The 27,811-nt window shown below is 38.9% G+C and overlaps 1 protein-coding gene across 5 annotated transcripts in view; it reads left to right on the forward strand.

The window, feature by feature from the left end:
• The first annotated feature begins 4,448 nt into the window (after positions 1-4,448).
• The window catches only part of lrch1 (leucine-rich repeats and calponin homology (CH) domain containing 1), a 71,523-nt gene continuing 48,160 nt past the window's right edge, over positions 4,449-27,811 (forward strand). For 4 of the 5 annotated variants that reach the window (XM_044131267.1, XM_044131263.1, XM_044131264.1 and 1 more), the window contains exon 1: positions 4,462-4,853. In XM_044131267.1, coding sequence (XP_043987202.1) covers positions 4,628-4,853 — 226 coding nt within the window. In that variant the 5' untranslated portion in view covers positions 4,462-4,627. Of the gene's footprint in view, positions 4,854-27,811 lie in introns of all 5 variants that reach the window. The other variant, XM_044131266.1, reaches the window with a different exon arrangement.

Raw genomic sequence — 27,811 nt, forward strand, 5'->3', positions numbered from 1 at the left:
TTGAGACAGGGTTTTACTTTTGAGGTTAACGTTTTTTTTAAAACCCTCAGATCAAGTGACAGTCTTTGTTCAGCAGAAATGCTGGTCATGCAGCTCCTCGGTACTCAGTGGGCACGGCGATCCGGGCAGCCTCATCTGCTGGCAGCTGCTGCTTCTGAAAGAGGAAGCTCCGTTTATGTCGAGCATCGATGGTTTTTGATCTGCATTTTGATCGCACGAAAAAAAAATGTTTTCAAAGTAGGAACAATTCAGATTCAATTTCTCTGGGAGGAACTGTGTCTTGGTAGATCCCGCAGAGGGTTTCCATGGAGACCATCGGGTGAATTTGTGAAGATGCTTAGTAAATCTGCACACTTACGGTCAATTTTAAGAATAATGAGGTCATACGTTGTAAGGGAAATTTAGATATTTTTAAAAAGGAGAAGACAACAAGATGAAAATGTTCCCCGCAAAGTCAGGACGGTTTTGGGAAGTGAGGGAACATCCAGTCAGTAAGTCAGTAAAAAGGGAACATCCTAATCAATAGGCAACTGTTTTGGGAAATAGTTTGACAGGTTGTTCACAAGATGGAGGTCGACATTTTAGAAGAGAACTTTTTCAATTCTTAGATATTGTTTTTAGTCGTAGTATGTGTTCTCAGAAATTGCAGGTCTAAAAAAAATGCTCTTGGGGATATTTTAAGAAAAGTTATGGCAATATGCAAGACTATTATTACTTCATTCGTTTTGAAAAAATCTGTTATAATCTGTTACCTAAACACCTTCAGGAAATGTTTTATGAAAGGGCGGACGAATACTGAATTTCAAAATATGGCATCCGAACAACTATGAAAAGATTCTGGATCACTGTATCTGAGGTCAAACAATGGAGCAAACTGAATATGGAACTAAAACAATGTCCAAGCATCAATAAATACAAAGCATTGATACTCATTTTGTACACAAATATAAGTTTTTTTCCCTTCCTTTCTTCTGTGTTACTATTACTACTATTGGTAGCTTATTATTGTTATCTTACTATAATTGTTATTATTAGTTTTTTTCTCACTCTGTTTGCTTTACACTTTATTGTTACATAACACAGATTAAGAAGAATATATAGTTGTACTTTGGTAAGTAGTTGGTAATTATTCTGATGCTGTAACTCCAATTGTTATTTACAATTGTCATTATTACTGTTGTTATTATCCGTAGATTTTCTTGTCTGATGAGAGTTACTTTGTAACCATTTTGTCTATGTAGTGTGATATATGTGTTGGTTCTTTAGCCCAGTGTATTGAACAGGCACATGAATATTATGATTTTGAAATTGTAATGATTTTAATTCAAATTTTTTGATCATTATTCTTGTTTTTAAAAATCAGTTTGAAATAAATAAATCAAACCAAAAATGACAGATCTCCACATTTTGAAATGAAAATATAATATAAAATGTCTGCAGACTTTGTTTTGTGTTGCATTTTTTTTTTTTTTACATTTATTTTAAACTTTAAGAAAGTTTCCATTAATGTCCAAGAGCATAGCATAACTAAGACTGTTGTTTAACTTTACTTTTTATTTATTTGTTTGGAAAATATTTTTTTTCTGAAAAGCAGGTCAACATCAGAGTTATTGTGCAGAGAGCATAATATCAGCAGACGTCCTCACAGCTGTACAAATACAAATATGTGGCGGTAGAGAACTCAGAGATCAGCAGTGGCAACATGCTGACCTTGTCATGGAATCAGCTGACTCAGCTCTAACCCTCTCACACACACAGACACACTACTAGCATGCCCATTGGTTAGTGGTAAATAAAGGCTTTTTACCCACAAAGCAGTTTAATTTTTTTTTCGTAGAAATGCTCTTCAGCTACTTCTATACCTTTAGGTCCATCTGAAAATGTTCCTATTTTAGTTAGAAATGAAGGCATTTTTTTATACCACTGAGGAGAGGGAAATGGAAATGAGATTTTTTCCTTTGAGTTTGACGCCTACACTCAACTCTCCCACACTACAAACTCTCACAAACGGGCGATTAGAAAGCAAATAACACCTTGTTGGAATGTGATTCACTCCTTTTTTTTAACGCATGATATTTCTTTCCCATGACATCACGGTTTTGCGTTTCCTACATTAAGACCATTACAGTAAAAAAATAAAATAAAAAAACCCTGGAGGAATTCAAGGGAGTTTGGAGATTCAATGTGGGTTTTTTCTGATCAATTCAAAAATTTATCAGAGCTATAAATGTGGTTTAGACCTTTAGGGTTGAAACTACCAGTGTAATAACCTGCTTTGAACAAAGACTAATGCCAATGCGCTGAGGCAGGAGGAAGGCATTAGTGGCACAAAGACAAACATTAATGTTAACACAGTGAGTAGAAACTGAAATATGCTCAGGGAAGTCGACACAAACAAAGTTTTTTATAGCTATGGGTACAAAAACTTGAAACCATTTAAAAAATATATACATATAATTTAAAAGTATTTAAATAATTAAGCTACATTTATTTGCAAGCTGAATGGGCTACAGCTAGTTGCTGCCGTTCAACTAAGCAAAACAGGTTAGCATATAGCGCAGCTAATTCGTAATCCCTCTCTCCCCTTTTATCATATGATAGACATGCTGCCACAATCGGAAAAACACAAAAGTAGTTATTAGCTTGACAAAAGACAACAATTTCTAATGAATTGTAAATATGTCAATTATCTTTGTAAACTTTAGTAGCAGGCGAACATACCTATAAACAAATAGCAAGGTTGTTGTTCTGTAAACAGGTGCTTTTAAGTTTCATGTCAGAAAAATGAACTTTAATCCTGCATCAAGTTGGGATTTGAGCTTTAAAATTGGAAGGTTTCTCACCAACCCCAACCTCCAAATTCAATATGGCTGCCATGTACTTAAAAGATAAGAAAACATTGACATAGTAACATGTTTATTTGTATTCCTGGTGGTTTTTATACCATCCAACCTTACATAGATTGCACATTACAATATGTTTGTGAAAATTCTCTTTAATGTTTGAATAAATATGGCAGAGACATACAGTGATATTGGCCTGTTTTGCTAATAGTGGGCCCTGAACTCAACAGTTAGCAATTCCACAAGTGTAAGGTTTTTGGAACTGGATCACTGGTAAGTTGGATGTGACTTAATTTAAAGCTCTGGTAATCTTCTGCTTTTTAACATATAGTGACTGACACTGAATGACCACAATGTGTTAGAGTTGAATAAATATCTCTCTATTCAAAATCTATGGTATTCATATATTTTTGACAGCTACTATGTTCATACGTTTCAAAGTTTCATTTTGACTCCTCCAAACTTACAGCCAAATGGTTTAATCATTTCCTGCCATATCCATAAACATTTATTATGCTCTTTAATTTTAACATGAAGCTTTTATGCTGTTGTCTTGGCCAGGACTCTCTCAAAAGTGAACTTTGGAATCTCAAAGGTACTATCCATGTTAAATTAAAATGAGATAAAATGCAAAAGGAGTTGAAGATTCAAATTTTCCACTCATATGGTGATTTTGACCACTTGCAATATTGTGAGCTAAATCTTTCAAATCTTACAAAAATTAATCTGGTAAATCTGGAGCTAAAAAAAGATGCTTAGAGTCAAAAAATTTTCCAAGTATTTCTGGTAATACTTGGCTTTTGGTAATTGAACTAAAACTCTTCTGACATTAATAATTGTTATTACTGAAACACAAGAACCCAGTTTTGTTTAGGTAACTTACAATTATTTACTGAGTGTTGTACTCCTTTCTTGTTGAGATTTATAGCACTGCTTCTGGTCAAGTTTTAGAAATTTTTGTCCCAAGTTAAATATTAAAATTAAAATTAATTTGTAGCATTGAGTAATTATATTTTTATGGTACTTATTTTGTTTACTGTACAAATTTACTTTATATTATTATTTTTTATCATTATGGCAATAATATTATCATTAGTGGTGGTCATTGAGATAAAACACCACACTTATTTTACATATCAGATTCTCAGTAGCTGTCCGAAGAGCTTCATACCTTTGACCAGCAGAGGTCGCTGTTTACCAAGTAACTTCATTTGGAGCTTTAATTGTCCTGCTTTTGAGGCAATGAAAGGTCAACTGCGCAGCCGTAATGAGTAAAGCAATATAATTCCAATTTAAGCCTAAAAATAGTTTGTCTTCAAAATCGTTACTGATGTGTAAGTACATAAATATTTGGTCTGACTTTTTTTTTTTTTGCATCTTTTAAAGGTACAAGAGGAATACCAGAACTTGTCAAAATTAGGAGAAATATCAATTCTCTGACATAGAGCTGAACTTGAATGAAACAAGTCATTTTATATGTCAGTAAAACATAGACAACATTGTCAAATGTCTTGCTTTTACAGTTTTGAAACTGTTGGCCACAAATGAACAGCTTGACAGTAGAGTTTTACTTTGAAGGTCGGCACCGGATGTCGCTCTCTTCTCATATCCGCAAAACTTGACGTAACGGGCGCAGTGAGAGGAAGACGCGGCTCCGTTTGTTGGGAATCTCACCGCGCGACAGGGCACGGCACGGCAGGCTTTGGGGAAGTCGGTGTCCCGCTGAATCCGCGCTTCCCACCTGGGTATAACCGGACGCACGCGTGGCGGAGAAGCGGAAAATTATGGCGACGTTGGGACCGGAGTCGGCTCGCCCTCCCCTCGCCCAGCTCGGATCTCCCCAGTCTAACCAGCCTCACGTCGGCTGCGCGAACCTGCCTCCCAACCGGGGCTTGGAGCGCGCGCTGGAGGAGGCGGCGGCCAGCGGTGTGCTGAACCTCAGCTGCCGCAAGCTGAAGGAGTTTCCCCGGACCGCCGCCAACCACGACCTGAGCGATACGGTGGAGGCAGGTACGGTGCTCTGCGGGTTGTTGTTTCTGAAGCAAAAGGGTCCTGAGAGGTGCCACTAGTGGCAGGACTGCAGCGCTGGACTGTTTACTGCTTTACTTACTGCGGTGACATTCCCGTTATTCATAATGAACCCAGACATGTTTACACCTGAAGCTGCAAGGAGAGATCGAAGGCGTGTGTGTTTTGGTCCTATGGGCATTTGTAACTTTTGCAGTTGTGCAATGAGTCAACACGCCGATTTAAGCCACGTAATTAATGACTGAAGGTCCTGCAGGTCCTTGGTTTATGCAAAACAGCAGTGGAAGTGGGCACTGGTTGCTAACAGTGGGCCTTGAGTGGAAATCCCCTCCACTTCCTTCCTTCTGTTTTTTTTTTTTTGTGTCCATGTCCAGTTGTAAACAGGCACGGGAGGCATCAGGGACCCACACAGCGTCAGATTGTTCTGAAAACAGCAACTTCATGTGCACAAGTTCATGTGTATCAAGCAGTTCTCCCAAAAAATTATTAGTTACATCTTTTCTGCAAAGCTGCTCCCGTCGATCCTGAAATTGTATCTCCAGCTCCATATTCAGATCTACATATTTGTAGGGATGCACCGATCCACTTTTTTTTCACTTCCAATATCAATATCCGAGGTTTATCGGCTGACACCGATCTGATGCAGAAAAAAATCGGTTCTAAACTAAAACGTTTCTTCTTTTTCCCCAACAGACATACATGTGTTGAATTGCACATTCGTTTGATACCTCTGCACCAGAAAAGCACACTTAAATCCACCCATTGCTTCACAAGCTTGGTCTAACTCCCAATGTAAAACAAATAATTAGGAAACTGATTAAAACAATAGGTTGACTACTTTTGTCAAAAGTGTAAACAATAAACTGCAACAAACCTTCTTCTTTCAAATGGTTTGCTCCATTTTACGCAAATTATTTGTTTCAAATTGGGAACATTGTCACCAATATCTAATCTAGAGTTTTCTTCCGATACAGATACTAATATCGGATCGCTGCATCTCTACATATTTAGCCTGGTAAAATTTATTCACACTTTTTTGAACTCATCCATGTTATTTTTCTCATCTCTTTGTATGAATTTCAGTCTGTTGTTGTCGTGATAAATTCCATTTAATACTGCTTAAATCCCCCAAAATCATCTGCGTTGACATTTTTTAAACATATACAATTTATTTCAATGAGAATAATAATAAATACCAATAAGTCTAAAAATATGATTAAATGCAGTTACTGTGTGCAGTTTAATGTCATAAATCAGACTCTTTTGTTTTTACATGACTAAAGTAAAGTACTGCACATGGGAATGTTTTTCTGGAGCAGTGTTTGTGTTAGAGGGGTTATAATTGGTGTGACACACAGTGATAACCAGACTGTTACCAAAAAAAGGAGTAATAAATAGTTGTTATCACTTTTAGCATTTTTGCAATAGTACAGCATGTTGCAATAAAACTTTAAGTCCGTCCCACCCGATCTTATGTGTTGCTAGGCCTGTCACAATGAGCAATAAATCAACTAATCGCATGAAAAATGAAAACAAATTCCATCGTATCCATTTGCACAGTTTATTGTTTATCTTTTTTTCTCTCTTTCTGTTTCTCCTGAAGACTGGATGACAAAAGTCTTCAGTCTGGGGCTTTGGTCTCAGCTAGACCATTATTTGTATTGAAGGACAATTTTATTTAGAAGAGCTCCATATTTCATTTTATTTGTTGTTTTTGTTGTTTTTGTTTATTCATTTTGGGTATTTAAAATATCTCCCAGGCTCACTGTTAAGCATTCAATAGAATTTAAAGTTTATTAAATATTGAGACTCTCTTATTGACTCATTATGCCTTTACCTTCTTATTACTTGAAAATGGCCTGACAACAACAATACTATTGTTTATCGCGGTAACTTCTGGGACAGAATGTGGGATTGTGACAGGCCAATGTGTTGGTGAGCCGGGATTAATGTGCAAAGAAAATTTTTTCATAAAATCAAGAAAATTACACATCTCGAGTTAGAGGCTTCTGCAGATAACACTGTGATACAGACTGCTACTGGAAATCCTCCATACACTGCCATCAGCATCTATAATATTTTTATTGACTTATTTATTTTAACTGAATTTAGCTTTGTCTAGTAACTAGCAAGCAGAAATAACTTTTCTGAAGATTAACTTAACGAAGCAGGTCGTGCTTCCTCAACCTTTTTCTGCTAAGCAGAGCCTGTGAAGAATGGGGGAAGGAAAAAACCTGCAACAGCTCAGTCACAACATTGCTCTTTAAAAATCTTAGCTGCTTCAACATTTCCTGCAACATGTCCCATAATGCTAATTTGTTGCAATCCTGGTCAAAAACTCCTCACAGGAATAATAATAATAAAAAAAAGCAAAACAAAAAAACCCCCCCTCACATTCTAGTTGAATTTAAAAACAGATGTTGCTTTTCCGAGAAGCAAAACAAAATGAAATTCCTCTCCTCCCCTGGATGCGGTCCGCTCCTCTCAGAGCTGCGCAGACCGCGCCGTCATCAGCTGTGGAGCTGCTCCGACTTTATCTCAGCGCGGCTTACGTAAGACCATCACGGCTAATAACAGAAACAGGTTGGAGACTTGGGGAGCTGAAGTGAAGCGGGTGAGAACGTGTCAAACGTGTTTTCATAGCTTAACCGGGTCGTTTTCTTGGTTAGTATGTTTTAGCCAAAGAAGAACGTGTCGGCTCTGTACAGCAAATTTCCATCTGATATTTGCTTGTTTTCAGCTGCAGCAAAGAATGCATTGTTTTTTTTGTTTGTTTTTTTTTTAATTACGGAGTCTTAAATCCGGATCAGACCGCACTGTAATTACTGACCTAAGTGCTAAGATTTGCTTGCAGGAAGCTTCCCTGCAGTGAGACTTGATCCGGACCCCCCCAAGCCCCCACCCCCCCAAGCCATCGTCCAGTATTTCTCACAAACCGATGGGAAAGCTGAGCAGGGAAACGTGTCGCCAAGCAGACTTCTGCAGCCTCCAGGGCGCAGACACTCGCAGGCTTGGTGTAACTCACACCTAAACAGGAAAGAAAAGGTATGCGACTTGATGCGAGGCCTGAGAAAAACGAGTGAAAATCTCTCTGATCACATGGTAACTGAGACCAACCCCCCTCCTCTCACCCCACACACCCGCCGATGAAACAAAATTAGCAGAGAAAGAGCAGAGTGAGTCACCGTGACCGACGGACACGTGGGTTGGAGGGGACTCGTACTCGCAGACCTACAAGTATAGAGTTCAGCTTTAGTGCGCAGAGAAGAAGATGCAGCTCATGCATGCAACTCTCTGCAGCAACACAAGCCTCGGCTTGTCTGGAAACACGAAGTAGAGCTGGCAACTTTAAACGTTCCTCCCACTGAGTCCTTCTGATTAACTGAAGGTGGGTTTTTACTCTGAACAAGCTTTGTTTGGTGGCTATGTGGTCAAAACTGAAAGGAAGTGTGAAAATATGAACTGTAGAAAAAAGGAGGAGATATAACCTCTTTGTTTAGCTGCTGTTTGGCCTATTTCTTCATATAAATTATAAATATTAGGAATACGCCATATGAAAACTTGGTGTCATTATCCAGTATTGCTGGATACTCATATCGGTTATTGGGTAACCGATACCCAATAACCGATATGGGTAAATCTGTTATTGGGCTAAAGGCTAAAATGTTTTATTTTACCTTTTTACCGTTTTTAATATCAGCTCAGTTTTTAAAACATGACTGACACTGGCTGATGCTAGTGGTGCAGAAAAACCGGAATTCTATAAAGAATTAAAATTCCTAATCATGGAAACACCGAATTGATCCAGAACGCTCAAAAATCTATTTTAAAATGCATTTCAGACGTACGTCGTATTTGAGTTTACTACACATCGCATTACGCGTCCACTCGCCCACCGTGTGTATTTTAAGTAATTCTTTGATTATTATTTTTTTTATTATTATTTAAGTAAAAAAAAACATCAAAGAATTACCAATGTGGTCGTGAATGCGACCTATTTTCTCAATAGTGCAAACAAAAAAAGAGCTCATTGGAGAAAAAGTTTAAAAGTTAAGTGTCCAAAACTGAAAGTCTCCTTGTGGTTCAACGACAGACACACACGAGGCCAGCCTTATATTTCCCACAGTTTTGCTCATAAATTAAACGCCCCGTCTGGTTCCTCCGTATTACACTGATTATATTTACGGGGTTATATTTGTGCCTCCAGCCTGAGTGCTGTGAGACTGATGTGAGCTCATATATCTATGAGAAAAAACAAAACTGCTTCTCATGCTGCCACTCGGCCCAATGTCTGCGTTTACGTCTTAACAAAATATATGCAAATGGACCACTTATAAAAACGGCTCCCTGGTTCTGATGCATTTGGAAGTGAAACACTGAAAAAAACACAGCGCATCCATAAAATACATTACATGCTGACGTGAATACACTGCTCAACTGTTTCCTGTCAAAACTACAATTCCAAAAAAGTAAGAAAAAAAACAAAACAAAATTTGGCTCATTAAATTACGTTAAGCACTTTTTTAGTAAGCTACTTGTTTTGTACAGTTAAAATAAAGACCTGTATGTTTACTAGACTGTTAATCATTTACAAGTCAATACTGTTTTAATGGACAGGGTTTACAAAAAAGTGAACCTGTAAAACTGCAACATTAAATGGGATGTCTGTCAAATTTGGTTGCACCTTGCGTTTCTGCTAATGCACATAAGAAAAATGATAAACACACAATGCAACTGCTGTAAAACATTAGTCTAAAAAATTCTTGAAAACATTAATTAAAGAGACATTTTCAGATGTGATTCTCATACTGTACAGCTTGACAAAGCTTTCCTAGTGTAATTCCTTGTCTAAGTGGTTCTTTCAGCAGTGTTGGACGCTGTGCCATCAGAGGGTTCAGAGTGAGCAGAAAGGCTTTCTCCTTTGCCCTAAATGCACTGGACTTTCATCATGAAAAATTGAGGTCTTGAGATGGAGAAAACATGAAAATCCCTTCATATCTGCTGGAGGAGCATTACTTGTACTTAGAAAGCAGACGTTCTGCTCCAAACCATAACACCCGACTATATTTGGAACCTAAACGATCAAACCTCTTCAGAAACTCAGTTTTTGACATCCTGAAAACCTCAAATTGTCTGGTTTTTTTATGTCACCAAATGGGTTGGGTATGGAAATACTGGGCTTTTTTCCCAACTGATAGTCTGGTAAATTTGGTTCAGTTGTGGCGCTGCTGTGGTTCACTTTCACACTGCATTATGTCAAACAAATGAAATTCTTTGAAAACCGGTTCACCTCCTCATCTGAGGGGGCGCTGCGCCAAGAACCACTGAAGGAAATGACACAAAAACCTCAGAAAAAGACACTGAGCACAACTTCCTTCTTCACAAAATGGAAACAAAAATGGAGTGGCATCAGATTTTAGCGGCTGTAGGATTTCTCTTTTGTTGTTGTTAAAAGACCACAATCAAGCAACGTTAGACTCTTGCATTTGTTTAGCTTGTATTTACCCAGAATGCCCTTTGTGGTAGTCCGCCTGCTGCTTTTCCAGTCCGCTTAGCGTTGACATTCAAACTACTCCAGAGTTCACTTCAACTAAACTGAGACACAGACTTTTAGAGGGATCAGAAATCTGTGTTGTGGTCTGCATCAGAGTTGAATTACATTCACACCTCCCCAAATGAACCAGACTTTCTAGACAAACAAACTAGAGTTTGAATAAAATGAACCAAGCAGGGCTGGTGGGGATATACATGTAGTATCATGTCATTAGCAGATGTAAATCCAGTTTAATGACATAAAGTGCTAGTGGGTAGTCAGTCTGGAGGCCCTGAGGTTTTGGAGTTGCCAGAAACTCTTGAACTAGAATGGTATCTGTGGTCCCCAGGAACAGAGAGGTGTAGGGAGGTGATTCCCAAAAGCTACCCGACCGGTCAGTCAGCTCCCACATGTGGTGGTATCGGCGCAGGAGCAACTGCCAAGCTGCTCAAGTTATCATGTAAACAGGAGAGTTCTGGGGAAGTCCAATGATTCAGTCTGTCAGATAACCGTCTTCAGAAACGCACCACTTTATGAATTAGTCTTGTTGTCTATTTCTGCTAAGCATTCTGACACTTTGAATTTTTTTGGGAACACTAACCCAGAGCTGAAAATGATCTAGACTTCAGAGCTAGTCATTCATTCTAGCAAATCAGCTGCCGTAGGTTCCCTGGAGCTCAGTTTGACTCGTTTTACATTCCATTTGAGAGGCGGTGAGCTGTTTGTTTCCACAAAGATTACAGTCATCTCTGCGTTTCCCTCCAGATTTCACAAAATCAGCAGACTAATTTGACCAGTCGTTCCTCTGAAATGCACTTAACATCCACTTCACCTTCAAATCATTCCTTCCCAGAGCTGCTGCAGAGGAATGGAAACAGAAACTACCAGATGATTTTCAGCTAACAGGGTCGCCTGCTGTTCAGTCATATGTACGGTTATTACTGTCAGTTCCTCTGAGCAGTCAGTAGTTATTTACAGTGTTACAGTGTGTTTGTTTTTGTGTCCTTTTGGAGACCATGTGAGCGCATGGGTGTGTGTGTGTATGTGTGTGTGTTGCCATTAGCACAGCCGCCAGTCTGTTTCCCACCACATTCTCAGCCCCAGACAATACAGTACACATTTCTGCAGTGTTTGGCAGTTTTTCATTGGACACATTCTCATTACAGTGTGTGTATGTGTTGGTAGAGGCAGTATCTGTTTTGTCTGTCTATGGGACAGCTCAGTAGAGTTCACAGGCACCTAAAACACTTGAAGCATTCTCAAGTCCAGTTAAAGATTTTCTGGTCTTTTCATACTTCCGTAGTGTATTGTGTTTATTTGTGTAGTACCATTTGTCATGCTGATGCACAGAGATTACCCCAGGAACAAATGAAGGACTATTCTACTGTAAAAACGTTTGGTTTTAGGGGTGCACCAATTGTCTTGCTGATTACAGACCCTGACTTGCCAATTCCGATTTTTTTTTTTTTTTTTTTTTTTTTTTTTTTTTTATGACAAAGTTGCTAAGTTTGTAACAGTGGGGTGACTATTGCTAACGACATACTAGCAGATGTTACCCTGTTGGGTGCATCTCTCCTGGCAGAGCAAAATGGGGCAGCGACTGATTTGTAGACCTTCATAGAGGTGGGGAAGATCAGTGGATGAATTTGGTCTGGCCGATATAAGTATCTGCCAATCGTTGATCACCCAAAATTCAGGAAATCTGGGCCCATTTATCGGTGCACCACTTGCTATTTTGAGTGTGAGCATATCTGTGGCTTATACAAAAAGATCCTACAATGTAGATGACAGTCTGATCCACTGAGAATGCATTCAGAAAAGAGAGAAAAGTATTTGAAGTATATTTGACTTCTGTTTTTCTTTTAATTTTATTTAGTATCCTTTACATCTGAAAAGATATTTTCCTAGTAGGGTAGTGCATCTTCATTGGTTGAAAGTATGTTAAAGATCTTGAAGGGTGAGACAAAATAAAAAAGTGGAACTGATGCTGGTAACAATCCAGTGACAGAAGTGATTCAGTAGCATTCTGGTCCTTTTTAGTTCACTCAGTCATACGGCATCATAAACCTACGACCAGCAGTTAGTGGTGTTGGACAGAAGCAGTAAGATGTCAACACTGTGTGATTTTCATCTGTATGGACAGACGCCCAGTGCGCGCCTGAGGCGGTTAATCCTCCCATAAGTTCACCACCCTCACTTCTTCTGCCACGCCGCTCTTCCTTCCTTTCCTTTTCCCTGCACACAGACGTGCGCGGACACAGGAAGCGGTGGAGTTTAAGGAATGCGTTGGATAGAGGAGGGGCTATCCGCTTCAGAGTTCCCGCCACACCTGAATGTAATGACAGCTGGCACGGAAACGAGCACCCTTGGTAGCTCACATCCTCGTACAGCGCCGGTGAAAAGGTTAGACCCTCATTTGGAACCTGTGAGGTTGGATTTGAGCTGTTCTTTTTCCAAGTCACCAACCTCTATAATTGGAAGAATTAGGTGCACAAGACGAAGTTCATATAGATTTATAGATTAAAATGATATTTATAGGGCCAAAATCAATCAATCAATTGATTAATCAATCAATCAAGTTCATTTGTAAGGCAGTTGTTTCTTTACTTCATAAAACCACAAAAATACAAAGTCATAGAAGACACAGTCAACAATTGAACCGCTAGATTTTATCAAGTGTCATCGTTACACATCAGAATGTTGATTAATGTTTCATTGATTATGTTTCAGAAGCAACTTGATCTCGTTGTCAGGGAGCCCCTGTTGGATATTGGTATATAAATTTTGAGGGTGCAGGTGGCGTGATGAAACATTTTTAAAAATGTAAAACAGTGTAGAGCCAAAGCTACTAGGCGTTTAGCCGTTGTACGTCCATCTAAACGTTTCACCAGCCCTGTAGCTGCGCAGTAACCCAACTGCTTTGTTCTGCTTGTGGGTACAATTTATAGCCGGCAAGAAAATACAGACTGCTGGAGCTTCTCACTTAGCATGCAGTGTGAGTTGGGACGTGTTGCCTGACCTTGACCTGTGACCTCATGATGATGATCTGTAGTGGTCCCTGTTGATTTCATCGTCACCTTAAACCGCCTCCTATTGATTTGTACTCCCATGGCCTGTAAGAGGGGGGAGGGTCGGCGGCTCATGCATAGCAGATGAAGCCGCTGAAGGAGTGGCTAATGGAGCGGGTAATGGCTTTCCCTCAGAGGAGAGAACAGCTACAGAGACACCAGACAGATGTGATCTCATCTGGATGAAGAGGAGACGAAACCTGAGAAGTCCTGTCAGACCAAACGGACTAAAGTGCTGGATCCATCTAAAACATTACAGCAAATGATGACGGAAAGTTATTTTGTCGGATGGCTGAAAGTGTTTTTTCTATCTTTATGATTCGTCTTTCCAGTCAAAATTGCAGAAGGAATTTGATTAAAACCAAGAATGTTTATCTTGGATCAACCCTAATGGCACTCATGGTGATTTGGAGTGTCATAAATATGCCCTTGTCCTATTTATCACAGATGAGTAGAAAACAAAATGAGGTGAAGGCCAAGATTCTGGCCCACTCCCCCCTGTCAAGTGACAGGAAATGGCCGCTCCCCATCTCATTGTTTTCAGGAGTCTACAGCTCAGATGTCTTCCTGTCAGACACACCAAAGATCTGCAGCTCAGGCCAGCCAAGCAGGTCCGGCATCGAGATCGCAGCAGCCTCATCGTCATTTATGCGCATCGACGATGGGAACCTAAAGAGCCTCCATGTTAATCTGCTTTTAAATTTAACTGTAGCTCTGCTGCTTTAGCTAAATAGTATATTTAGCATGCCATGTTTAGTCACAGTGATAATCATTTTCTTCAGGAGTAATGTTATCCTTAGGGACTGGGAGGTACTAAATGATTCATGTTCTGACTTTCCCATGAGAGGATATTTCTCCAGTTAGACCCAGAGGAGTTATTTTCATGTGAGGTGAAATATATTTAAAAAACCTAGCAGACAGAGTGCACTTATTTGTGACCCTAAATGAACCCAGACTTGGATGGCTGTGATTTGAAAGCCACAGTTTCACACGCAAAACTCAAAAAACACTTGGCTTGAAGTGGCCTAGTGTGTTGTCTGAATTCAACTAGTTGGGTGGATGTCTTCAAGCTGAGGCGCGCAAAGTGTGGTTCTGAGTTGCAAATACAAAATATATTTTTGCCACCTCAGACACTTGATGGAGATGCACAGTAAAAAGGTGAGGCCTTTCAAAGATGTAAATTAAAATCTTCTTGAAATGAAAAGAGCACTAACACGTTATCAGCCATGTTTTGCTTTTAATTTAATAATATGTAGGACCTCAAACATCCAGTGATATTTACGAGAAAGCCAACTTTGTCAAGCCCATTAATTAAACGTGACAAAGTAAAGGTTAAGCAATATCATGCTCTAGTTGTCAAAAACAACCGTGGAGATTATCAAGCACACACACACGCGCACACACCAAAAATTAAGAATGTGGTTGATGTTTTTTGTTGTTTTTTTAGCTGGATCAACACGCAAAATGCTTATTTTTGTTTGTTTCTCATTTTTTACAGAAATTAGACTTTTTATACAGAACTTGGACTACTACTAAGGGTTTTGTAGTTTTGTTAAGAAAAAAAGTACGACCCTTCAGTACTTTCAATTAGACATTTTTGGCCCCGTCATTAAACTAATAGTTTTGATTTTGTGCAAATTACGCTCGGGTGTAACAGCACACCCAGTTCACATGATATTGGGTTTGAAAAAAATAAAACAAGATGGGATCTTAGTATTTTGTGGAAATCTGTGTGCTTTTAGAAATATAGTAAAGTTTTTGAATCTGCAGTCGGTGCAGAACGATTTGGTCCCGTTGTGTTTTTCATGTTTGCGTCAGTCTACGACGGTCTTGACTCTGTAGCGAACCCAGGGAGCTGGAGGAGCACTTTGCGCCAAAACAAAGGAGATTATTGTAGATTTCAAAAGAAACACGGTTACATCAGACACCATTTCATTCACAGGAGACGTGGAGATGGTTGAGGAGTACAAATACCTCAGTGTTCACCTGGATGAGATGCTCAACAACTCTATACCTGATAGCACATCTAGTCTTCAGGCTTCACACATTCACACCGTGACAATGATGTCATACGCAACATTACATGTTTTGAACTTTTCTGTCATTGGATCTCGGCTTTCATATTTGGCCTATGTTTACGTGTGTCATTATGGCAGCTGCAGTGATGTGGTGAAGTCAGATCCTTTGTGTTTGGGCTTAAATTAGGTCTTGCTCTTTGCAGAGTCCAGCCAGCCTCTGTGGAGCAGAAATACTGATGAACCAAAAACACATCAGACTTCTTTCACATGTATTGCTGCATTATTGGAGATAACCCACAGATGTAAAGACTGAGCCTCAGTTCACACCTGGCACAGGATCCTGTAGCATAAATCAAATGTATTGATTTATGCCAGAATCAATATATTACTTGAAAATTGTCACAAAACAATTTGGTTTATTGTGATAAGTACTGGAACAGTTTTATTGTCCAGCCAAATTTATTATCTGGCGCGGTTCGAATACATATCAGAATGCCAAGCCGATGGAAGTGGACTACAGTGCAAGGCATTATGGGTAAATACAAACTAAACAAATGTGCTTGTCTTGCGCTAGTGGGAGAAATGGCTCGTGATCTTTTGCCAATGACAAAAAAGAAATCCGACCACCGCTAAAATCTGACGTCACTTTTTTCTTGCTTACATTTTGTGAAGAAGGAAGTTGTTCTGAAGTTATCGTGTTGTTTCCTTCAGTGCTTCTTGGCACAGTGCCCCCACAGGCGAGGAGGGGAACAGATTGCTTAAAGTGTTTGGTTTTGTTTGACACAGTGCAGTATGAAAGCGAAAATGTAAGAAATGACACAATTTAGGCCCCCAATTGGATGAAGTTTAGACTGTCAGGTGTAACAGCCATAGTCTTCTCACTTGTCTGGTTCTAGCTAATAGGATTATTATTACTGGGAAAACAAATCAGCACTTTATTTCACTTTCTCTATGATTCAGTGCAACCCGGGGACTGATGGAATGTTGTGGGTTTCCTGTTGCAGCTCTTCCCTGGTGCATCCAGACGGATCTTTTTAGGTGTTTAAAGAGACAGTGGGTCATGAAATGAAAAAGAAATAAAAAAGGTGTTGATGTGTTTAGTAGTCTACATTTGTGACAAAACTGTAAAACAGGATGAAATTCCAAAATGTAGAAGTGTGCCCTCATAGATGCTGCATCCCCTTCAATAAGTAAACACAGACTGTCTCCAATCCCACCAAAGTAGGCCAGACTCCCCATCTAAACACACACACACACACGCACACACACACACACACACACACACACACACACACACGATGGGATAAATCCACGTACAGATTGATGAAAGCTGCTGCTTTAATCCTCATGGAGCACAATGTGCCCCTCTATAAACTCATCACCTGCACCCACCGACTGAGGCTGAATCCCACAGTGGGGGCGTTTTCTGAGTGTGATGGAACCGATCAGGAATATGAAAACGTTTGTTTCTGAGCGGGAAGCTGCTGCCGTGGGGTTCAGCTCACTTGTTGAGGGTGCGTTTCGTTGCGTCGTCGTACCCGGCTTGCGGATGTTACGGCGGTTGCGTTGCTGCCTCTGGTTGGAAACAGAAGCTGCTGCTGATCTGAGGGCAAACAGATGCAAATAAGCAAAGCAGGAGTTGAGCTATCGCCTTTGCAAACTGAAGCACCAAAGTGTTAGAGAGGAAGCCCGTCTGTGACCTGCAGCTGACCTTTTAGAGCACTGGTGTTTTGTTTTTCTTTTTTGTTTTTTTTGCTTTGCTTTTATCTACTACATTTGTCTTCTCTTGAAATCCATATTAGCTCTGTATTTTATAAGGATTCTACTTATTGGGCTGGTACAGCCAAAAGTATGGATAGCAGTTAAGTAGAAGGATTTTTTATTTTTTTTTTTATGTAAAAGGAAAACTAAATTGTGTATTTGTATTTATTTATATTGGCAGTTACATCTGCAAGTGTTTAAATCTGAAATTTGTGCCTTTTCAAGTTGCTAAGCCTGTCACAATATGCAATAAATCCATTAACCCCATGATAACGTCAGCCAGTTAAATTGAGCTGGATAATTTAATGATTTTAAAAAAAATATATAATTTTTTTCTTTCCTCTTTCTTGTTCTACCAAACACTGAATCACAGAAGTCTTCAGCCTGGTGTTTTGGTCTCAACCAGACCCTTTTATTTTGAAGGAAAACTTTACAGAGACTTCATAATGCGTTGCATTTGTTTTTTTTTTTTATTTCTCTGTTTATTTTGGATATTTAAAGTATTTTCCAGGTTTAAATGATGACACACTGATCTTTGAAAGGGTGTACTTGTATTATTATGCCGTGACCTTTATGTAACTTGAAATGGTCTCAAAAACAGACATATTATCGTTCATCATGATTACTTCTGGGACAATTTAGTGTCCAGAAGTCTATGAGTTGTTATGCTAAATCTGATTTTAATATCTACAACAGGCTTTTAAAAGTATTTTAAAAAAACATTTTTTGTAATTTTTCATTTTGACAGAAAGGTCTCACCTCATTTTACCTAAATTTTTTCCTTTTGGAATAGAGGACTCATTTTTTTTTTATAAAATCATAAAATTGAAATAAATTTTAGTATACTTTTGTTAGCTTTCACAGTAAGAGTTTATGTTGTACGTGCTTAAAATATCGTTTTTTGTGGTTCTCGACGAATTTTATTTTGTAGCAGCAAGGCTAAAAGTGGCTCTTTGAGCTGAAAAAACTGCTGACCCTTGGACTAGGCCATTCTAAACTCAAACTTCTTAGCTTCCCTCTCTCTAACAATTCACTTTTTTTCTTCTAGCAACATTTTTACAGCAACATTTACTCTGGGTTTCTTCCTTCTTCTGAGTGATGCTCTTCTTGCATTAAGGAAGCACATCTCCACATATAAATCACTCTTCTTATCGTGTTCGCCTTCCAGTTTCCTGTTTTTTTTTTCCTCCTCAGAGGAAATATGCTGAATTTTAAAGACGACATCCACAAGATTTACTGTAGAGCCACATTTATGTTTGTGACTCCCTATGGCAGGGCTCTGACATGTGTGTGTGTGTTGTGTTTAATAGGAATAGGGTGGTGGTTAGTTGGCATGCCATCCCCCGCAGCCATGCCAGGGACCACACACACACACACACACACACACACACACACACACACACCAGTGCAGTGAATTGCTGACAGCAGAGAGAGATGTGGGTCAGCGGTGGGGGTTTGTTGTTGCATTTGATGATGATTGTGTGTGTGTGTGAGTGTGTGTGTCATCAGTATGCTTGGTGGGTTGCCAGTTTGAGGAAACTACCCCCCTCTAATCCTGTTGATGTCTCTGCCAACCGACTTCCTTTTTTCCCTCGGTGTTTCCTTTTTTATCTTTATGGGGTTTGTTTTATCTGGTCATTATCATATCTTAGTTTGATTGAAGGTTTGTCTTCTTATTTTTCTTGGCAGAAATACAACTTTCTCCAAATCACGGCACCATAACCGTCTGTATCACATTCACACATTTTGGCCTGTTTTAAGTTTTTGAATGACCTTCTTGTTTAATCAGATTACACCTGGTTAAGAATATTACTTTTTACATTTTTTAAAATCCCATTTCTCATTATGTATTATCTCATGCGTATACAGTGGACCCTCAGCGTAATCCTGGATTCTTCTGTTAACAGATTTTACATGGAAACTTAACTGCTAATTAATTGCATAAAGTTATTGACCTTTTCATAGTGCATCTGCAAAATAGTGACCACAGTGCATTCTGGGTAAATACAACCATAACAGGCTCGAGAGATTAGTGCTATTGGTAGAAGCGGCTCATGGTATTCTACCAGTGACAACAGAAATCCTGCAACCGCTAAAATGTGACACCACTCCATTTGTGTTTATATTTCATAAAGAAGGAAGTTGAGCTCTGGTGTTGCTTCCTTCAGTGGTTCTTGGTGCAGCGCCACCACAGGCCAGGAGTGGAACAGGTTTTGATTTATTGGACACTGTGCAGTGTGAAAGAGAACCACAGCAGCTGAAACTGGAACAAATGTCTCAAGTTTTGGTCTATTCTTTCCGAGTCTACCAGACTGTCAGACTTTGAAGTCGTGAGACTGTATCTTGATGTTTGGACCTACAGTAATTGTTCAGGACACCATATTTACTGATGTGCTTCGTTTTTGGAGCTTGTATGCTCCCCTGTTAGCATTGTCAGCATTTCTAGTCCAAAGTATGGATAGGAGATGAGTGGAAGGAATTTTTTGGAGCTTTTTCCTGCTACGGGGCACTAAACCTGCCGTCTCCATTCCTTGGAAGTTGGACCCTCCAAAGACATCACATCAAACTCAGCTGTGTTATAGCTGCAAATTGAAAAACTACTGGGATTTTCTCACTGCTGTGCTTTTAGACCAGATTTAGTTGCCAAAGTGATCTGAACAACAAACTCAGGTTTTGTAGGGTCTGTTTTCCTCTGCTATAACTCTGGTAGCATAAATATTATTTTAACATCATCACTTTTATTATTTCATTTCACTTCTTGAGACGTGTTAACACAGAATCAAAATTGAAAGTGCATTGACTGCAAGGAGGGAAGGTCAGGCTACAATCTTTTAGACGTAAAAGAAATAAATATAGTAATATGGATGTCTTTTTCTCTGGATATCCAGCTTTGATTTTTGTTGCCGTTTTTGATCTGTAGATCAGTTTTTATCTGTATTACTACGCCCCCCAACAGTCATCACCCCCAACTCTGCAAATCCACTGTACTGTTAATCCGTGACTGTCTGCTGGTCACTGGGTCAGACAGGCAGTCACACCCCCACTCTTCCCTCCCATAGAGTATTATGCCCTTATACACACATGCACACACACACAGACACACCACAGCTTTTTGTTGACATGTCAGAGCAAATGAAAAACACCTGAGATCCTTACAAGCACACTATTTCAAATTACATCAGATTATAGGGATTTGAGTCTATGCTGCATAGCATACAGCAAAACAAGGAAGCATTTCTCTGAGCTAAAACACAAAGATGAGTGTATAAAATCTTTAAATTAATTACAGATAAATGTAATAATATAAGGATTTTGGCTCCGTCTTACTGATTTCTCAAAAAACAGATCAGGACAATGGTTGGATATCCAGTTTCAGGTATGGGTCAAGGTCAAAATCATCCATTATTTAGACTGTTTGTCGGTTCATCTATAGTATATAAACTGGATCCTGGTGAAGTTATCAATTCATGCAACGGTGATATTATCGGTCAACACTTTGTCACCTTAGCTTGAGCATATTTCAGATTTGGTCTCATAAATAAAACTGGGCTGATATGAACATGTTTATTTTAATCTTGTCATCACGTTGGTGGTGTGGTCTTTTTATTTATTTAGTTATTTTCTTTTTCAAATATGATGTGTAAGGGCGTGCTGTGGTGGCGTAGGGGAAAGCGCGACCCACGTTTGGAGGCCTTGAGTCCTCGACGCGGCCGTCGCAGGTTCAATTCCCGGACCCTTCGACATTTACCGCATGTCTTCCCCCCTTTCCTGTCAGCCTACTGTCATAAGGGACACTAGAGCCCAGAAAAAGTTATCAACAGAAAGTAGTTATCAACCACAGCAGTATTGTTACTATCGAATAGCGATACGAGCCCAAATTTTCGTATTGGTACATCCTTAATTCGTAATATATTGAACAGGGCTAATATAATTATACACACATTTTCTAATGAGTTTGATTTGTTTTGTTGTAAATCACTCAATGCTCGTTGATTGAGTTTGATGGAGGTTAAAGTAAAACATATTTGGAATATTACCAAGTCAAAAGGGAGAATAGGTTGATTTTGAATACAGCAGGGGTGCAACTAATGATTATTTTACTAATCGATTCATCTGTAGATTAATTCGACGATTTGAAAAATGGCTGATTATTTTTAATTTACCCACCTAGGCCATTTTTATACAATATTAGAAATATATTAAAAGTTGTACATTTAATTTGCAGATTTAATTGGAATCTTCAAGTCCAGATAAATAAATACATTTTTTAAATAAGAACATGAAACCTTTCTTCCGGAAAATACAACAACGTAGAACTCTTTCAGTAAATCTGAACCAGGTGAAGGTAAAACCGCCACCTGAGGAGTTTTGGTTGAAACATATTCGCAGAAAAATTGTGGTTTTATCGTAAATGCAGTTTTGGATTAATTAAAGCTGTAAATATGTAGTTCTGCTTTCAGGAAATGGCCTTTATTGGGTCTGTATTTATTAATTGATTACTGAATTAGTGGATGATTATTTCAGTAATTGATTAATCACGATTAATTCAAGTATCATGATTAATTCAATAATCGTAATTAATCTAATTAATCACGATTAATCTTTTCGACCATGGAATACATTTCTTGTTTGCTCTTTTGCAAAGCTGCGACCAACAGAATCATTTCTGTTTTATCTAAGCAATAATGTCTTTACGTAACCTTATGGAGCCACAGCACATTGTGTGTGAGTGAGTACTTGCACATTTGGTTTTTTTTCTGCACACACAAGTCTCAGACTGATCTTCCTGTGTGTTCTCCTCTCGTCCCACTTTTCCTCCCCAGCAGGCAGAATAGTGGGAGACGTCAGCCAGTGGAGAAGCATTCCTCCCCACTGCGTCTCATGTAAATGAAAGAACAACAAATAAAAAACTGGTTCTGTTTTGTGGCGGATGGAGAGGGAAATATTTGCTTGTGTGTGTCCGTTAGTTTTTTTCTACGTGGATCTCTATTGGTCTCTGGGTGAAGCTGATGTGGGTGGATGTTCACTTCACTCCAACCACCGTTACATAAGAGGCAGATCTTGCCGGTTGTCCTGGAGAACAAAACCCAGATATCCAGAGAGAAGGAGACGGGATGGAGGGGAAACCTAATCACAAACTATTACTACACTTTAGAATTTGATGAGGACTTTAGTGGATGTTGATAGAGTTTTATTACATGATGGTTTCTTTTAATCTTCATCCTAACATGAAGAAAAGGAAGAATACTTTAAAGGGTGTTTCATATTTTTGTCACAAATTCTTCTTTACTTGATGCATAAACTTAGAACCACAATTGTTGTATTTGTTTTTCTCAGCAAACTTTTGGTTGAGATTAGTGGTAAAAGACTAAAGATCCAAGGTTTGGTTTGTTAATGATTTTTCTTCTTTTTTTTTGTGGATATAGTTTACAAAGCAAAATCTGATTGCTCAGACAACAACACTGTTCTGTGGAAAGGAGACACAACATTATCTATTTTCATCATTATTAGGGCATTTAAAGTGAAGTCAGAGGAAGAACGTTTGCTTTTCTTTGACAGCCTGACACGTTCCAGATTAAATAGCAGCTTGACAAACTCCACTCTCACAACAACCAGCACAGCATACCTTGGGTGCAATTTGGAGGTGTGTGTCCTTCTCCCTGTTTCTGAGCTTTGCTTACTGGATTACTGATGGATGGAAGCATAAATTGTAGTAACGCTAATGCTTCCTTGAACTTAGTTAATTTACTATTTTAGATGGTACATTTTAGAAAAAAGAGAAAAAACAAAGCTTTACATTTTCTGGTCATTTCTGATAAATGGCTGCCATCCTTTTTATTTTTGCTTCAGTAAGCCATTCTGTAAGATTTTTGAAGACAGAGAAAAAACTGAAATTACCTTTTGCTCATGACGACGTTTCAGTAACACTCAGATAAATCAGAAATCTGTGTTTTGCTCTCATAACCAAACCTTATAAAGCCAATTCGAAGTGCTTTAACTTCGAATTGTATATTTTTAGCAGTGCGGTTGCAGGGTTTTGGCAGATGGACGCGAGTTAAGAAATGGGTCGCGCAGAATTCCTGTGGGGGGAACCGAGCCATTCCAACATGACACACACACACAGATAGACATGCATAATAAACACACACTGCGTCTATTTTTAGAAATGGAAACAAACTAAATCCACCGTTTTCTCAGTCCGACAGCAAAATGGAAGACGCACACATTTGGCCACATACTTGTGCAGCCGCTGAAGCATGCACAATCACACTCCGCATCCATGCAGAAAGTCTCACACGGTTGTCACGGCAACATCAGCCTGTGCCATCATGCTTGCTTTACTTTAGATTTTTTTTTTCTTTTTGGTTCTTTAGTTCTTTTCGGCTTGTTTACTTCTGATCAATCTTTTCTGCCTTTGTTCTTCCTTCCTTCCTGTTATAATAGTTTTAAACAGGCAGCAGTTGTAGGTTGGTTTAAACATTTAAACGTTTATCCAATTTATTTATGCAAAATTATATTTAAGCTACTTTAGAATGTAAGTAAAAAAAAAAAAGCTTTAATGTGGGATTTATTTGCGCAATATTTAACATTTTGCTCAAATTTCTACTTCTGTTTGTTTTTGAGGGTGAATTCAATTGAACCTGGGTTTGTACTTGAATGAGATGCATAGTGGGTTGGTTTGGGGTGTGTGTGTGTGTGGGTGTGTTTGTTGGGGGAGGGGGGCATAGCGGTGGTCTGTTTAGGACTTTGCTGTCATCAGCACTGAAAGCTGACAGCAGTGGTTACTCAGTTGGTTTCCATCATCATCCTCATCAGCAGAAAGTCAGTCTGAGTCGGCAACTTATTTTATTTTCTCCCCGTGGCTTCTTCAGCATCCTGAACCCACTGTGTGTTTCTGAGAGCTGTTTCCTGAAGAAAAAAGTAGAAAACCCTACTGCGCTAAACACACATTTATATGTCTCACTATGAAGGCCTGTTTAGGATTAAAATGCATGTTGGTTGGCAGAAAGTCATGACGGCGTTAATCAGGGTTCCTACTCCGTCTTAGAGTCAGGAAAGTTTGGAAATTTGATTCTGGTTATTCAGGATTTGCTGCCCCCCCTCCATCCCGATGCCAACATGCATAACTTTATGAATTATTAAAAACAAGCAGCTCTGGTCAATCACTATGCTGTTTGATGGCACAAAGAATTCATCCAGCCATCCGTTTTTCCATCCTTTTATCTATCTGTCCATTCAACCATCTCTCCACCCATCCATTCATCCTTTTGCCCATCCGTCTGTCCATCCAGAAATCCATCTATCCTCCAATCCAACCATCCAACTGTCAATCCATTTGAACATCTAGCCGTCTGTCCAACCGTTCATCTGACTTTCCCTCCATCTATCATCTCTCATTGATGACAGATGGATCCAAGTAATAAGTATATTGTAGTTTTTATCTGCTTTGCTGTTTGTGTCCAGAACGTCCATCTCCCTCCCCTGCACATGCCTGTTTTTCCTTTTTAGCATCCAGATGAACTCAAGGTTGATAACAAAGATACCTTTCTAATCCCTTATTCAAAATTTTTCTTTCCAGATTTCTCTCTCCTCATCCAGATGTTCAGTTCCATGAGTGCTCAGTGTTTCTTTACTGGTATTGCTCATTCTTGGGTATTATTTTTGTTACGTGTGTGTGTGTGTGTGTGTGTGTTGTGTAAAAGCAGTCATTATTGTAATGCTGGGAGGAGCCCTTCCTGCCCAATCAGAGGATGCAGCTGCAGCACACACTCTCACAGTGAGCGTATGTGTACGATTAGCTTCAAGGTCTGGTCTTTAGCCAGAGGTAGCCTGACTTTGCCGAATTGACAGAAAAAAAAGATGGTGGCTGAATATTGAAGACATCAGTGTGTATGTGAAAAATGTGCATTAGTTGAACTTTATCTCACAGGTTCTGGCAGTGATTTAATGGTGCCTTTTGCTTACAGTCTGCTATCTGGATTCTAGGTTGTTACTTTGAATAATCAACTATCTCAGCCGCTAAAGTCGGAATTTTATCTGGAACGTCCAAAGTTACTGACGTCTCAAGATCAGATGGTTTTAATGTCAAAATCAAGTTTTTATGTTTGGCAAAACTAAGAAAGTGTGATTTATTGACATTAACATCGGTATCGCCTGATGTTAGCCAAGTTTTAGCATGTGGAGTTGATATGGTAATGGAGCGACATTAATAATAATGTTCATTTTCATCTCTCTTATGTCTCAGGAAGGGGAGTGGAGGGTGTTGGTCCTGTGGTTTTTGCATGCGACAGTCTTAGTGATGCAGCACCAGGACTGTAGAGAAACGACGTCGATAGTTTGGTGATTTTTTTTCACAGTGTCAGAAGAACAGAGAAATACACGTATAAAAGTGACAAGTATCTATTGTTGACCAAACCAGCAACATCAGATATCGATACCGGAATCTGACAAATTTTGACTATCTTTGCATTGTGAGGTAAAACATGGTGTCCTGAATATGTCAACATATCCATTAAGTGTCAACTGTAGGTGACACAGGTGTTCAAATTGTGCAAATATGTTTAGAAATAGTCTTTGAGGAAGTCATGAAAGCCTAAAATCAAGTTGGTCAATTATTCAGATTTACCGTACATATTCTATTTTGTTTCTAAATGATCTGATTAACACTGTAATTGTCCTTAAAAAAACAACAACCTTATTTTTATACTATGAATTTAGCATTTTCCACCTGTCTAGTTTATAACCCTTCTTAGTTAATAACGTTTTCCGACTCATGCAGCCTTCCCTCCCTTTTGAAGGCTCAACCCATAATCTCTGTGTGGTGTTGCTTGAAAAGTCAGTTTGAATAATGATCACAGAAAGTCAGGAGGAGGAGAGGTGAAATGTTCTCTGGTGTGAATTGACTCATTTTCAGTACTAAACACCCTGTGGTACACAGTGGGTCAGAGACGCAACGGTACGTAATAACATCCAAAGACAGCAGCAGCAGCAGCTCATTCATACTGGAACATTTGGATTCTAGGCAAGACAAAGTGTTTTGTCTAGAGGTTAAAGTAATGTTGTGTGAGATTTGCTGCTCTCAGCAACTCAACTACCTGAAACTTAAGCGCTGAGTCATCCACAGGCAACTAATACAGAGAGTAACTGGAAGGGAAGTCAAAGAGACTTTTACGATTGTCTTTTGTTTAAGAGAACTGCGATTCAGTCGTCTATTTGTCCTCACAAACACTACAGTAAAATCATACTTTTACGAATATTACAACATGACATAATAAGACAAAAAACAACACTCTTCGTTTAAAGTAGAAATTCATCCTTTCCAGCAATTTGATATTATTTCTTGATCTATTATAGGATTTTATTTTAAGGTTCTTTTGAAGTTAAAAGGGAAAACATGAGGATAATATGATATTGAATTATATAATATTGTATTGCTGGAATGGATGAATTTATACTTTCAATGAAGATTGTTGTCATTTGATTTTAATCTGTGTATGAAATAGTTGAAATTGAGTTTTGTGTTTTTTAAGGTATTTCATAATGTTTTTGTTAATGTTGATAACATATTAAAACTGTTGTTCATTTGAATGTTGTATTTTTGTATTTGTAGAGAGAGAGAGTTAGTTTTGGTTTAATTACTGCTCTGAATATGTGGTTTAATTAGAATCTGTTTACTCCAGTTAATCAATTACTCAATTAGTTGACAACTATTTGAATAATTAATTCAATAATGATTAATGATTGTGATTAATCTGATTAATCGTTTCAGCCCCAGCCAACCTCAGTTATTTCTGCAGAGAGAACTACAACTGGTTTAGATTTGATTACGTTGCAGCCTGACTCCGAATGTGCAGACGGACGTATTAATAACAGTAAAAGGCCAGCAGCGTTATAATTACTCTTCCATCCAGTCTGTGCTCTCCTTGTCCTGCCTCGGTCCTGTTAGATGACTGAGCTCTGTGTTAATCAGTGGGCAGGAAGGCATTATTGCGTCTGAGCAGCTCTGCCTCCACATTCCAGCGTCCTTTGTACACCAAGCACCCACTAAGTGTGGTTTCACCGAGGTCACGAGGTGATCTGCAGGAAGACAGAGTTACAACTTCATCTCCCAACAAACCACAGATATGCTGCCGTTTCCTGTCAGCCTGCAGGCCGCAACACGCCTGGTTGAAATATCTTCTACAACTGACACAAGAAGGTGGATTACTTGGAACATCTAAACCGGAGAGTGAAGGAAAACTCATCTGCATTCCTCTCTGCTGTCGACTAATCTGCACATGTCTGGTTGTGAGCCACTCTGTTTTATTGAAGAACAAGGAGAAAGATTTGTTCTCTTTTTTTTTGGAAGTCAGTGTCATAGTTTTTAGTCTTTTGTGTGATTTTGACTCATGAGAAAATGTTCCAAGAGTCATAGAATGAAATTTGTTGCATTATGTCCCTTATGTGCAGATACTAAATGTAAAAACAGAGGCATACCATACAAACAGTGGTGTCTGATGGAGTTATCCCAATCATCTCTTTCTGCTTTTACTGAGTCTTTTCCCAAAAATCTTATTGGAC

Source organism: Gambusia affinis, linkage group LG11 (genome assembly GCF_019740435.1).
Source record: "Gambusia affinis linkage group LG11, SWU_Gaff_1.0, whole genome shotgun sequence".
Taxonomy (NCBI): domain Eukaryota; kingdom Metazoa; phylum Chordata; class Actinopteri; order Cyprinodontiformes; family Poeciliidae; genus Gambusia; species Gambusia affinis.